Raw genomic sequence first — 15,798 nt, forward strand, 5'->3', positions numbered from 1 at the left:
GTTCTTTTCATGCAATTGTGAATTTATTTCTTTGTTTCCTTTTCAATGCAAGGCTCTCAGAGCTCTTCTCCTTATAAGGATAATGGCTATCATTGGAGGACACGTAAAGGTTTGTTCTTCTAAGATAAAGCTTTAAATGAAATTCATGGTAGTTATTACAAAATTATTTTATGTGAATCTCAAACATTATCAGTCATAACGCAAGAATTCTTTTTATCTTAGGGTTGATAGGCATTGAATTTGAAAGAAGAAAAAAAAATAACAATTTATATTTAAACATTTTTTTTAATTAATTGGCTGTTTTAAAACTGCTCTGAATCATTTATTTAACAGTCACACACATTTTGGTGTATTGTGGCAAACAATATTTTTTGGTAAAAATATTTTTTCTTTCTTTTTTTTTCATGAGAAATTATTTTAGTATTTGTTAGTTTTTTGCCTTTATGATTTTCGAGCGGAACACTTTTAATTTATATTAAGAAAAAAATATTTATACTTATATTTATTTATTTATTGTTTCTCTTCAGTTTTCAGAATTTTTTTTAAAAACACTTCAATTTACTTAAAAACTTAATACTCAACTTGAAACTTCAACTCTTGTCAGTATCTCTATATTTTTATCATTATTAAACTATCTATTAGTTCCCCTATTGCATGGTTTCATACCTAACAATTCAATTTTTTTTAATGTTATTTGATAGGGTTAGTGGGTAAAGAAGAAATATTCTCTCATATGTGCTCATTTGTGAAAGCTGTTTTTAAATAACAATACAGAGTTATGAAGGTTTTTTTTAAAAAAAAACCTTATAGAAAAGTTTTAAATTCAGGTTTTTCTTAATAGGTTCAAATTTTTAATCGATATTTTTTTTCAATTTATAAATGACGCTATTTTTAGCTATGTTTTCCAATTTGTAAACCATAATTTTTTTTAGTGTTATTAACTCGGATTGTTATACTTTATGTAATCAACTGTATTAATGCTTATTTTACTGGTTGAAAAAATGCAGCTTTTGGAATATCAATTAGATTTTTCAGTTTCCTTTTTATAACACTATTGGAAAATAATTAGGCTACTACTTAAAATGCAATACTTAAAGGTTGATGATTACTTCACGCTGGTCTTGGATTGTTTCTTTTTTACTTGTATTGTTTTGTGCATTATGACTTATAATGAACTTTAAACTAATAATAAAACTATGGCATTTTTCCTTCTCCAGATTCTTAATGTAAAATTAACGATAAGTTTAAGCATTGTAAAATTTTTAGACTGCTGAAAATCTGCATTTTTAGATTTATTGAGAATGTAGTAAAAAAGTTAGTTGAAACTATTTTTAACTGTTTAGACATGTAATTTTCCTTTCTTGCTATTATTGTCCTGTTATTTCTTACCCACCCAGGTTTACAGGGCTTTTCTCTGATTGGACGATAAAATATTTTAGTGAAAGATGAATCAGATTAGTGTAATATTTCCTGTGTTTGTGTCACTCATACAACATTTCCCTGAAATTTTTATTATCTGATCACTAGTCAGAAAATAAGCCTAATGATGTTTGACTTTTTAAACACATTATTATAATACCAGAAGTCCCTCCTCAAAATTTTTTAACTCGTTGCTTTAAAACTATTTCAAATTTTGGTAAACATAGTGTGTAGTTTATTATTTTCCTATAGTATTTTCACTGTTCCTTAATAAAAGTCCTCTCTGTAAGAAATGCAGTTTTCATGATATGCATGAACTTGTCTGTTAACTTTTTGTTTAATGTAAAAATTTATTTCCAAAAGATAATTATTATTTATTTTTCGGCTACTGGTAAGAAATGAATTTAAACTGAAAATGCGGAATATGTGTTTTATGTTGTGCTGAAAAATTCTCTGTGTTGCTTAGTTAGTTGACTGAAACAGAATTTGATAAACCGTTACGATTTTTATTTTTAAAAATAAATTAAAAAATAAATTCTAATGACAAATGAGGTGTGGAATTTTTTTTGTTGTTGATCTAAGGAATATGGTTTCTTAATTGAACAAGTTAAATTACTTTAGTAAGTGTAATATTTTTCTTTTCTTTTACAGCGCATCCTCTTGATTATTATGGTGAGTAATTTCTTGTATTATATTCTTTGAATTGCTTACTTTCTGTTTTTAATATATTGCAGTGTTTATTCTAATTAATTTCATTTTGTTAGTCATTCATTGGGATGAAGGTAAACATTGTTTACATTTTCTTGTGTGAATTCCAAACGCTTTTAGCATTCTGAAATGTTAATTTCTTTTTTAAAAAAATAAAAAATAAGCCTAATTATTTATATTGTAATTTTCTGTAATAAATAAGTAATTTTATCTTGTATAAATCATTGATTTTTTACTTACTTTCATTTCCATTTTAACCTACTGAAAGTGAACATAGTATTTTATTAGTGCACTCTAAAAATTGTCTAAAATATTTTAATTCAGCTATTCAAATTAATTATCCATTATTGCATAAATAAATGTACAGTGATTTTTTTTTTGAAACATTAAATTTCAAAAGTTATAGGTCACTATTTTTTTTAAATTGAAACTTTAATAGAATTTAAAAATTATTGTGAAGTGGAAACTTGCTTAAAAATGTACTTTTATATGATAGTTTGTTTTTATTGTTTGCTATATTTTTATCAAGCATTTGCATGTTACTGTAGAGTAGTTTTTTTTTCTCTTTTTATGAACTTTAAAATTGCTGAAAAGGCTTACATTTTGATAAGACTCTTAATTTTTCTCTGCTCAAGAATTAGTTTTGCTTAATTTTCATATCTTGCTCTTTAATAAACAGCAGTTGTTTCATAAACATTTTTTATTTAATATATGAAAACTTAGACTCTTAAGTTTTAATTAGGGAAATGTTTTTACAGACTTATAATTTTTTTATGTATGTAATAATTTAATATTTCTAAATAAGTAATGAGTATGTTTTATATTCACTATCACAAAGTTATTGCTTATTTTATTGAATTTTAAATATGTAATTTTATGCAAGATTTGTTAGAAATAAGTAATTTTCCTGTTCTTATTCCAATTCTTCCGGAATCATTAAAAAAACTCAAACCTGTAGAATGGGATGATGAATTTCAAGGTAGGTCATCTACAAAACCCTATCCTCAAAACTGTTAGTGACGTTGTGACATGCTTTGCTTGTTCACCATTATCCTTCTTTTCTTTTTTTTTTTAATGATGAAAATAATGAATGCATGACCTTAGATAAAACTAGAAACTTACTTTTTAAGTTTCCCTCTTAACAATAATTTCTAGTTTTTTGTGTCTTTATATAACTGTTCTCGTTCTATTATTTAATGGGAAAAGTTCTATTTTTTCTTTTGTTTCCCACATTTAAATTTTTATTACTATTATTTTCATTGATTTAGGTTTTCATTGATTAGAATGTGTGAAAAAAATCTATCATAACTAAAATTTCTTCAACATTTTATTTCAAATATTCAATATTCATTGTTTACAAAATATTCATGTCTTTCATATGGAGTTGTTCAATTATAACATAAGCATGTTTTTTTATGATTGTGAACTACCTCTGTTCTTGTTATTAAATATTAAGTAAATTGCAACCCTTTACCCCATTTTCATTTTAGCATTAGATTTGTTTTTCAAAATTAAAATTTTTTTTCTTCTGTTTATAAGGGATTTTTATGATAAAAGGAATTTATGATAACATAATCTTACATAAGCTATTCTTATTAAAGTCTCTTTAAACAGCAGAAATTAGCTAATACCAAAAACCCTTCCCCTAAAGTGCTTATGTGTATTTGAATGGCCTGTATGTTTTTATTGATGTATCTTCTAGCATTACTAAACTAATTTCTTGAAAAAAAATCTCTCTATTCAATTCTTGATTAGATTTCATATTAGAATCGAAGCATCAGTCATATATTCATTTAAAAGAATGAATTTTAATCAGAACTTTCTTTAGAACTTATAGAATAAAAGCACAAACTACAAGCACTTGGAATAATATTTTATGCTTGTAATAATACTTTTGAAAAGCATCAGGATTGAGATGAGATTGAAGGGAAAAAAAATTGTGTTTAAAGAATAAATGGAATGTAGAGGAAGAAATCGCTAATTAAAAATATCTGAAACATATTTTACTGATTCAAAAGAATAGAAAAATTTGCTTTAAGAACTCAAGATCAACTACCAGTGAAGTTAGAAGTAGTTGGATCTACAAGTAAAAGTTAAATATTATTTCTACAGAGAAATATGGCTTAAAACTCAAAAAAAGAACCACGAAGAAAATTAATTAGACAATATTTTTCTGAATCTTCATAAATGTATGTTTTCTGGCTTATTAGTTGTTAAAACTATATCCTTTTCAAAGTTTAGCATTCAAAGAGAAAAATGTTTGCCATTCCACGTAACTTTAAAATGACCTTTAATTTGAAATATTTATAGTGTTTTGCTAAGATTGTAGTTTATCTACTCTTGTAGCATTATTTTTATATATCTTGAAATACTGAGGAAAACTACAAAAACTGAATGTGTTATATTAAATTATAACTAGTAAATTAAAATACCTTGCATAATATTGCTATTTTTTATTGGAAATATGACGTGACATAATATGAACAATTTCTATCTATATTGTCTTATTATAATTATCCACATCTCAACTTTTACTTAAACAAAACATGAGTGTTAAGTTTATCTTTATAAAGGCAAGTTTCTTTAAATCCATATTTAATAATATTACATAGCTGCTAACTCTACTAGATTTTGCCACTTCCTCCTGCTTTACTGGTTTAATAAAAATTCTCCTGGTTTTTATTAAGTTTATAAAATTCCCTAAAATTGAGCAAGTTTCCTAAAAAAATCCCTATTGAAATAGAATTTTTGCTCAGATTATTGCTTGCTTGAATATTTAAATAAGTATTACAAATGCATAATGAAGCGAGCTTCATTTATGAAAATTAATTTAAAACTTTTTTTTGTACCAAAATGTTCATTTTATTCTTATTCAGGACTCCCTTTTTAAATTAATTAAAATTTTTTTAACTATCTTTGATGAATTAAGTGACTATTACTATTCAAAATATGAGTAAACATAATACATAACATTTCAAGTTCATTTAATGTTAATAATAACTGGAAAATGTTGCAGTTTTTCTATTTAGTTGACTGTAAAAATCCCTATGTGTAAAATATTTAGTACATTATGCCAAAATTATCATGGAATTTATATTTCGTAAAATCTACTGGATTTTTTCCTACCTATCCATGTTGACAGCTATTATATTGCTTATTTCAATATGAAAACATTTGATTCTTGAAACTTATATTAATGTTGTTATGGTAATAATAATGTTTTTAAGAAATACAAAACTGATGTGAAACTCTCAAATATTTATTAATTCTTAAGACATTACAGTAATAAGAATGTTTACACCTTTTGAACATGAAAAATACATCCCTACTTTTTTCTTAATCTTGGTTTAAAATTTTTCTCTTCTTAATCTTAACCTTCCATTTTCTTTCATTGCCATTTTTAACCATCTAATGAAGTAAAGCACGTTCTATTCAAAACGTTTAAACTCGTTCATTTCTTGATAAGTTTTTTAATAAGATTTAATAAATATTTAAATAATGTTTTATGATTCCTATGATATGAAACGATTGTTTAGCAATTATTTTTCGTTGAATATTCTGCATATCCACAGTTTTGACGTATGCTGAGATGCCGGGGGAAGATGATGTTGAAGGATCTTCTTTGGCCTCACATGATTTAGATACTCCCCCTTTGTACACAAGTCGCCATCATCCCCTCAAAGGTTTACCCCATGTTGAAATGGTTCGTCCTGCACAAGACACAACTGGACTATCTACATCAGTTGAGTTAAAGAAGGAAGAAAAGAAAGGTAGTTCTTATTTTAAATATTTTTGAACATGTATCTTAAAAAAAACTAGTCGGAAGCTTTTTCTTAATGCTTTGTTAATGTTTATTACAGAAGAATTTTTTTTTCTGCCATGATGTATTACATATTTGCCTGCATTTAAATGTTTCATTGATATGAATAAAATTTTCATAAGTTTTAAACTTATACGTCATCAGTTTTTCTCAAAAAACCTTTGAGAATCTTAAACAAGTGGACTGACATGGCTTTAACATGGTATATATGGTATATAAATATTGTCCGACGAATAAATATTGTCTATCGAATAGTCTAGAGTTTCTTTTTGTCACCAATTTTAAAACATTATTTTTAATGAAAGTTTTTCTTATGTTTCTGTTTAATTCTGTATGTAATGCATGATATTTTCATTACCTATATTTTTTTTAATTATTTTAGGAGTAATTGGTTGTTAGGTTTTTAAAATAGAAAAAAATAATAATATGAGTACTAAATTGTCTAATTTCAATTTTTTTTTTAAAATTCTGTTTAATTCACGATGTCAAAACTCAAACATTCATTACAGTCAAAATAATAATTAGAATCAGAGAATTTGAAACTTCAAAGTATCACAACCTTGACTTCACACAAACTTCAAGGTAAAAAAGTAATAAAATGAGTTTTTTGGCAGTAATTTTTATTAAAATTAAAAATATTCTTGCCCTATATATTTCTTCTAAAATACTTTAATTTACATAGTGAATTTTTTTAAATGATTTTTATCCTTTGATTAAAATCATTAAAAAAGGATAAAATCATTTTTGATTAAATGATTTTTATCCTTTTAATTAGAGTTTTTCATAATTTATACTATTACTTTACTATTATGTATATTTTAAAAGAGTTGATTATTAAATTATTATTAAAAAGTTTCCTCTCAAATTTTAAAAAGTAATTTAAAAAAAAAAGAAGAAGAAAAGGGAAGTAAAAAAGAAAATAATACTGGTCAATGTGTTTTTGCATGACTGTGTATTAAGTTTTAACTTTTTATTGAACATTTATATTACAGCTCATCACATTCATTATAAAATTAAAATAAAGTACTTTTATAATTATGTGTATGTGTTTTAAGTATGCTAAGACTTACAGTTGAATAAAATTAAAATTAATTTATCTTAGAAACTATTTTAATTATTACTTTGCTTTGCATAATAACTGATTATTCATTATTAATTTGACTTTCAAGTACATTATCATCTTTTAATTATGTTAAAAGATAATGATAAATTATCTTCATTAAATTTGTTAAATGCTTTTTAGTACGTGATTTAAGTGAAGAAGAGAAAAAACAAATTATGCTGAGAGAAGATTTTCATCAGTTTTTTGATCGAGCTACTCGTATAATTGAAAGGGCTTTGTGTGAAGATCTTGACATTTTAGTTGATTACACTGGCAATATTGAAGAGCAAGATGGGTAAGATTTTCTATTGTTTTATTGTAATTAATCTATGCTTTATTTTAATTATAATTTAGCTATCATCATTATAAAATTCTTGTAATTCATTTTAAATGTAAGAGTCAGTAGAATGCTCCTGGTACATAAATTAGTTTATTATGTCATTAACTATTCTGTTTGCTGAATAGCTTGGTTGATATATGAATTTAAAGTACTAAAATGGTTCATGACTCAACCAATACAGTGCTTCTTCGTAAGAGGGAACACTTTTATTTGATCTTTTAAATGAGGGTACAAAGCTGAATATAAGTTTGAAATCTCTAGGACATTTTTACATTTTTTATAATGCCTTAAACCTGTAGGTATAGGGTATGTCATTAATCTTTGTATTACATTTAAATTTCCCTCGCATTTATGCTTGTATGTTACTAATGTTTTTATTTTTATTGCGCTTAATATATTGAATCAGGATTTAAATATTTTATGCTGGTATATTTATTGTAATTGAGTCAATTTAGCTAAAAAAATATTTTGGTATCTACTAATAAAGTGTTTACAATTCTGTTAAATATATATTTTTTCTTTTTTTAAAAAATATATCCAATTCATTCAATTGCTGTTTTCTTTATAATTTTGTTATTTAAGAAAAAAAATTATTTCAGGGACGATAAAAGCGGCATTAAATTGTCATTGAACAGAACATTTTTTGATGACAGATGGTCCAAAAACCGCACTGTAACTAGTTTTGATTGGTCATCTCAGGTGAGTTAAATCTAAGCAATTTATTTTTGAAGTTGCCTCTTTTTTTCAATATAAAATTATAAATTTATTATGCAAAAATGTATTAACTTGTTTATTGTAAAACATTGAAATTTTAAGTCTTACCTGAAAATTATTTTATATTTCGTAACATCTTATTTGTGAATGCAATAAGTTAATTTTTTATTACTGAAAATTATTATTTTTTTATTTTATAATATTTTATTTGCAAATACAAAAAGCTTATTTTTTTATTGCTAACACTTTCTTATGTTATATTTTTCTATTTGAAAAAATTTATCCATATTTATTGCAGAGTTAATGAATTTTTTAAATACCATTACTTTTTCAAACTTAAACTAATATGAGCCATTGTGATTTTATTATGCTATATAATTGTGTATTATAATTTTAAGATTATTATGTTATCCTACTACCAATGCTTCTTTTGTTGTTTTCACCAGTTTCCTGAATTATTAGTTGCATCTTATAATAATAATGAAGATTCTCCTCATGATCCTGATGGTGTCTGTCTAGTCTGGAATATGAAATTTAAAAAAACTACTCCTGAATACATTTTTCATTGTCAGGTATACAACCATTAATTATTAAAAATATTTCTTCAAAAAAGTAAATCTTTTTAAAATTATTTACTAATTTTACTATTATTTAATTTTTTGTTGTGGTAGTTTTATTCTTACTATGACTATTGTAAATACACAAGTGGGCGACCTTTGTGCTAAAATACAAACAAAGTTAGACAACGTTAAAGAGCTCAAAAATATTATTAAAAGCAGACAGCTGTTTCGGATGCTCAAAGGGCAACCTTCATCAGTGCATCAGAAATTTCATTTGATGTAAAATCACTGTTCACTAATGTTCCTGTTGAGGGGGCTTTGGAATGCCTAAAACTTAGACTTTCAGAATATCATTTTTCCCCATATGAGGTCGATGAATATGTTAACCTTACCCGTGTTTGTTTACAACAAAATACTTTCGCGCTTGACAACAAATTTTACCGTATGACCAATGGTCTTGCCATGGGAAATCCTTTGAGCCCTATACTTAGTGACATCTATATGCATTATTTTGAGAGTAAACTACTCAAAATCTTAACTTTCCCCTTTTATAAAAGATACGTTGATGACAGTTTTGCTTTGTTAGAGGAAAATAATTGTAATTTAGATCAAATCCTTAATGTTATGAACAGCATTGATTCTTGCATTCAGTTCACCTTTGAATTAGAGTCTGATCAAAAACTTCCTTTCTTAGATGTTCTTGTGACTCGGAATGATAATTCATTCCATACTACTGTCTTTCGTAAACCTTTTGCTGTTTCTCTTCCCCCTCACTACAAATCCTCCCAACCAAAAACTTGCATCTTTTCGGTCTTTTGTCTACCGTGCGGTAAATATTTGTTCTAACGATGATCTTCTTGATGCAGAATTAAATTACATCAAAGCCATTGCTCATGACAGAAGTTATTCTCCTAACATTATTGATAATATTTATAAAAACTTAACTAAACAATCACATTCCGCTAAACCTTCCAAAGAATTTTCTAACAATTTAGTCATTTTACCCTATTTTCCTAAAATAAGTCGGCAAGTTGCATATATACTAAAGAAGTTTGATTTTAATATTATTTTCAGTCCCATTAATAAGATAAAAATTTCTAATCTCAAGCAGCCCATTGACAGTCAAAGTAGCTGGGGTATATACCAAATTAATTGCCAATGCGGCCTTTCATATATTGGCCAAACTAAGCGTGCCTTAAAGTGCCGTGTCAAGGAACATGAAGCCTATGTCAAAAAACAAGAATTTAAACGCTCATCTATTGCCCAACATTGTTGGGAATCTAATCATAATTTTGATTTTTCTTCTTCTAAAGTTATTCAAAATTGTTCTTCAATTTTTGATTTAGATTTTTATGAGTCCTTTAATATTTTCAAAAATTCCAAACTGTTGGTCAATGACCTATCCAGCGTTCCTTATCTTTCTCCTGTTTGGAAATCAATGAATAAACCTAACTAACCCCCCCCCACCTTTTTGTTCCTTGCTTCCCATTTGTCGTCATCCTTTTACCCTTCCCTCCTATTGGTCGTTGCTCTAATCCCCTTGTGACGTCATCTTTCTCTATATATTTGCCCTATTTTTCTCTCATTTCTTTCTGATGCATTGATGAAGGTTGCCCTTTGAGCATCCGAAACAGCTGTCTGCTTTTAATAATATTTTTGTGCTCTTTAACATTGTCTAACTTTGTTTGTATGACTATTGTGGTAGAATATGTACACAGATTCTGAAACATAACTAACTGCCAATATTCTACCTGCCAATACAACATATTCAAATTTTACCTGCCAATACAACATATATAGAAATAAAATTAAACACATCAATAAAACAATCCAAGAAACATTGTATATTGAACTAGATTAAAAAAAATTTTTTTTGCATTTTTATTATTGTCTAGAGTAATTTTTTAAATAAAAAGCTAAATGTTTACTACCTTAAAGCTACTGGTTTTATTGTAAATGGATTTTTATCTCTCTGACATGACTAGATAGAAATGTTAAAAGTCATTTTTCAAGAAGTATTCTTATATGTATAGTAAAACGAGTTTACCCCTGTTTGATTGGGAAACAGTGTATAGGAGTCGAATTTCATCAAAGGGAACAGTGTATATGATATTAAATAGGAAACTATGTATAACTGTCAAATTACAAAGAGAATAATGTGGCATTAAATGGGAAATCTTGTATACAGGTCAAGTTACATCAAAGGGTACAATGTATATGATTGCTCATTTGTGAGACCCACTAAGGGCTGTCTATGTTCCTACTTTTTAATTCTGAAACACCTGTGTTTTCAAGTTATTATTCTTTTTTTAATTGAAGTATTTTATACACTTTTTGTTTTTAAGTGATTTAAAAGAAATACTAGTTTTTTTGTAACAAAACTGAAAGCTTAGGTTAATTATTTTGTAAAGATATTGGTATTTTGGTGCCTTATTTTTTTAAGTATATCTTGAAGCATTATGCTACCTTATGATAGAAATTACTGAACTTATCATTTATGAATCTACATAAATTGCTTATCTAAAATTTTATATAGTAAGCAATTTTATCTTTTTGAAAGAATCACGTTCTCCTACAATTTTGACTAATATTGATTTATAAAATTTTTTTATTGTTTTTCCACAATGAGATCACCCTCTTGTTTATCTTAGAAAATGCTAGTTGTTAAATTGCTTAGTCGCATCATAATAAGTTTTACTTTTTGTCAGAAATATTTTTGAACTTTTGTAGAACTCTTTGTAGACATTCTTAAGATTAAAGTTTCATTTTCAATTCAAATAGTGATATGATTTTTAACCATTTGAGGATTTGTGAATCTTTGCCATATTTTATTCTTGACAACCATCAATGCAAAGGCTATGGCAATTGATAACAAGCTTTGCTAACAATCAAACGAGTCAGTTAATGAGTATATTTAAAGAATATTTAAATTTGATTTTGGTTGATGTAAAAAAAAGCATTTCTATCTACTTTTATTTCTTTTCATGAATTTTGAATTCATTATTTTTTCTGTATATTTCAGTCTGCAGTGATGTCTACGTGTTTTGCCAAATTCCATCCGAACTTGGTATTAGGAGGAACATATTCTGGTCAAATAGTGTTATGGGACAATCGTAGTAGCAAAAGGACACCTGTACAAAGGAGTCCATTATCTGCAGCTGCTCATACTGTAAGTAGTATTTGTAAGTGATTTGTTATATGTATTATCTGAAAGATTGCTAGTTTTGTTTTTTATTAGACTATGAAGCTTTAAATCAAATCTTAAACTCAGATACTTACCTTCAGCAAAGAAAAAAGTGATTCAGCGTATTTCTTTCTACCAAATATCTCAAACTAAGTTTCAAATCTAACTACAAAGTACATCTACAGATGGTGCTTCTCATAGTAAAAGATAATAAAATATTTACCCCCTGCATGTCAGAGCCTTTCAACTGTAATCTTTTCATGGATGGCTGTTAATTTTTGTCATAGACTTTCCCAAGTTGTAGCTATAATTTGTGGTTACTTTGTAAACAATGTATTGTAGTTTTCATATTTAGTATAACCAACTGTTAAAAAACTTTGTTACTAATTTTGTGTTGTGTTTTAATTTCAGCATCCTGTTTATTGCATACAAGTAGTTGGTACTCAAAATGCCCACAACTTAGTCAGTATATCTACTGATGGTAAATTTTGCACTTGGAGTTTGGATATGCTTTCAACTCCTCAGGTGAACATACATAATATTTTATTCTATCTTTCAAAATAAGTTTCGATATAAATACTATATTTCCAAATAAAGTGATAAATATAAATCAAATATTTTTTTCATTGAAAACCCAATAGCTTATATGTGTAAGCCTTAAACCAAGTACAACTTAAATACACCCATAGCTGGTACATCTTAAACCTAGGTTTTATTCAAGAGAATTCTCCATTGAAAATTATTTAGTCATTTAAGATTAAAATAGTATTTTCTTGCAGTCGGCAATATTATATCAAGTTTTTTAAATCTTGCAATTGTATTATATATCTATTATAATGTAGTTAAAATTTATGTTTTCTAATTTATACAATTTGTAATTTAATTTATAGGTTTCTCTACTTCCTAATAGCAATTTTTTATTGTACTAATAGAAATTTATTTTCTATTGGCATGACAGCCCTTTGTGGACCAAAGTTGGTTGTTGGCAGCAGCTAGTGGATTTAAATATCAGTCCAAATTTTAAATTGCTTTATATCAGAGCCTTTGATTATTATGGATTTAAATTATAGTTAAAAATATATTTGGATCATATACATTTTAAACTAGTTTTATTTTTATTTTAAAATGAATTGTTATTGTGCTTTTTATATGCATTCATTAGTTTGCTTTATCTATGCATTAATTAATGAATTCATCGAAAGTTTATCAAAGTCATTAAAAAATTTCATATAGTATTTCAGAACTGACTGAAATTTTTTATTAAAGTTATTCAAAAGAATTGTAATTTATAAAGTATTTGCTATTCATCTTCTGAATTTATATGTTGGTCTTGTAATGAATTAAAAAATATAAATTAAAACTCGAGAGAGTTCTTGACTTTGTTTGATTACTAGTGTATCAATAGTCATTTCAAACACATGATACATTTTTGTATCATTTTAGGATACAATGGAACTGTCCCACCAGAAGCAGTCTAGGCCAGTTTCTGTAACAAGTTTATCATTTCCATCTGGCGATTATAACAATTTTGTTGTTGGGAGTGAAGAAGGAACTATATATACCGGTAAGAGACTATAGTAACGCTTATTGTTGAATATATTTAAATAATTATTAGTGTTTTGACTATTAGTTTCTCTTAAACCCATCACAGTCTACCTTAATTTATTCAAACTTCAAAATCACAAACTTTTTGATATTAATGAAAAAATCTGAATTCCCATCTGCTTCTTCTATTCTGATAATCAAAAATTTTTATTTTTGATAAATTTATTTTGTACTACTCATTTTCACAAAGTATTTTCCCAAGAAAAATAATGAAGAAAAAGAAATTGGAAGAATCTAAACTTTGTACAACTAGTGAAAAGAAAAGAGGGAAGGTTGTTATATAAGTCTTTATTTCAAACTAGATTTTTTTAAACATTGCATTTTTGTGCATTTTCTGTAACTTAAAATATTAAATCTTATCCTACCAACAGCTTTCTATTACTACATCCGTACGATTTTGCATATTCTGCATTAATTAAGAATATCCCCTGATTAAAAAGCAAAATAATTGAGCTATAATTAAAAAGCAAAATAATTGAGAAAAATTAGAAAAAATTTCTTTCTTTAGTATTTGGCATAAATTAAAGTACATATAAGCAAAGTCACTCATCGTATAAGTAAGGCTTTCCCGTAACAGCCCTTTGTGGGTCTGGAGGTTACTGCTCCACAATTTCATGACCAATTGCATGATAGTAGCAATGTGGTCAGTGCTGTGCACAAACCGCTTTTGCTTCCCAGCAAGCTGGTAGGTAACAATTGCTGGTTGGATACCAGCCTGAGTCAGAGTGACTCACTCATCATACCATATGTTCAATATCAATTTATCCTAGCAAAATTAATTTTTATTTATATGATGGTCAGTTCTTTCAAGGATAGTTAACTTAATAGTAATAGATCTATTTTGTTTTTGTTACGGATGTGTGTGCTTATCGTCTAAGATGTATTTCTTCATTCAAAAAAATTACAAGAAAGAAACATAATTTTTTTCTTGTGTGTATAATACACTGCATAACATATTTTGCTGCTTATATATTTAATAATTTACTTTATAATGTTTATTAATAATTAATGAATTACTGAATTGATTTAAAAGAGTTATAAATGTTTTTTGGCCTGTTGTGATTTTAAACTGTATCAATATTATAGTAAAATTTTTAAGTTGAATTTTAATTATTAAAATCCATTAAAAATTCCAATTTTTTTTTCTCTCTTGACTTTCAGTATCATTGTATCTAAAATAAGTATCACTTGTGTATTAAAATAAAACTCTAGGAAAAAGTGTTCTATGTTTCTATTTAAACATTTTATACAACCTTTAAAAAAATTACATTCTCATATACAACTTGAAAATATTTTTGATTTTGAAAATATTTTCGAATTTAGAGGAAAAAGAAACCACCAACAATCTGAAATCAAGAATACCTTGAATTATCCATAATCAGAGCAGAAGGAGTCAAATTCCACTGTACTAGATTCAATATTCTTTTGAAGTGTTCTTTTTTATAATGTGAATTTTTGTTCCTTATTTTAGCATCTAGACATGGAAGCAAGGCTGGCATTCATGAACTCTATGAAGGACATCAAGGTCCTATAACTGGCATCAGTTCACACAGTGCTCAGGGACATATTGATTTTTCCCATTTATTTTTATCCTCTTCCATGGATTGGACTGTAAAACTCTGGAGTTTAAAAGTATGTAATATTTTTAGGGTTATGTTAAACAATTGATTATAATCAGAAATTATTTTAGGCTGATAAATTTTTTAATTTATTTGAAAAAATTCTTAAAAACTAACCAATCTGCTGAGCATTCTCTTATGTTTGTGTCAATATTGAAACTAGTTTCATAGAATTTCCTATTTCCATCAAAATTAATAATTAATTTCAATGCTAATTTATAAAATAAAAGATGTCAGAGGTTTCTTAAACTTTTTCTTTTTGCCTAAAGGGTTTTACACTACCTAGCTTAAAGTATCCAGACACCCAATGCAGGGTGGCCACCCACCTGGAAAACCTTGAAAACCTGGAATTATCAGGGAATTTTTTTATACTGGAAAAAACCTGGAAATATCAGGGAAATTTGGATAAAAACCTGGAAAAATCAGGGAATTTTAAAGAAAAGCTGGAAATTTTTCTTTGATAATTTTTTTAATTTCACTAATTTAAATTATTTGCTAATTTTCTTAATTTAAATTGTTTCATCCATTATACCCACTTTTTTTTAACGGAAATGTATCGCCAAACAGTTGAAATATCATCAGCTTAGCAATACTTTGCTTGCATCAAAATTTGTTCCATTACAGCTGTTAAACTAGAATGCCACATAAAATTCTCCTACTGTTGCTAAACGAATGCAGAAACCTTTGACCGCTATGGGACTGTGCAATTTAGGAAAGATTCTGGTGT

General features: G+C 26.6%; 1 protein-coding gene across 1 annotated transcript in view; it reads left to right on the forward strand.

Moving 5' to 3' along the window:
* Positions 1–2,070: 2,070 nt before the first annotated feature.
* Positions 2,071–15,798, forward strand: part of LOC107454358 (cytoplasmic dynein 1 intermediate chain 2) — a gene marked incomplete at its 5' end in the record, with an annotated part of 24,482 nt that continues 10,754 nt past the window's right edge. Inside the window, 9 exon segments of the mRNA XM_071178805.1 lie at positions 2,071–2,091; positions 5,700–5,897; positions 7,191–7,344; positions 7,989–8,088; positions 8,550–8,675; positions 11,686–11,832; positions 12,259–12,372; positions 13,291–13,411; positions 14,924–15,084. Of these exon segments, the coding sequence (XP_071034906.1) occupies positions 2,071–2,091; positions 5,700–5,897; positions 7,191–7,344; positions 7,989–8,088; positions 8,550–8,675; positions 11,686–11,832; positions 12,259–12,372; positions 13,291–13,411; positions 14,924–15,084 (1,142 nt within the window).

The sequence above is a fragment of the Parasteatoda tepidariorum genome, chromosome 3 (genome assembly GCF_043381705.1).
Source record: "Parasteatoda tepidariorum isolate YZ-2023 chromosome 3, CAS_Ptep_4.0, whole genome shotgun sequence".
Classification (NCBI taxonomy): Eukaryota; Metazoa; Arthropoda; class Arachnida; order Araneae; family Theridiidae; genus Parasteatoda; species Parasteatoda tepidariorum.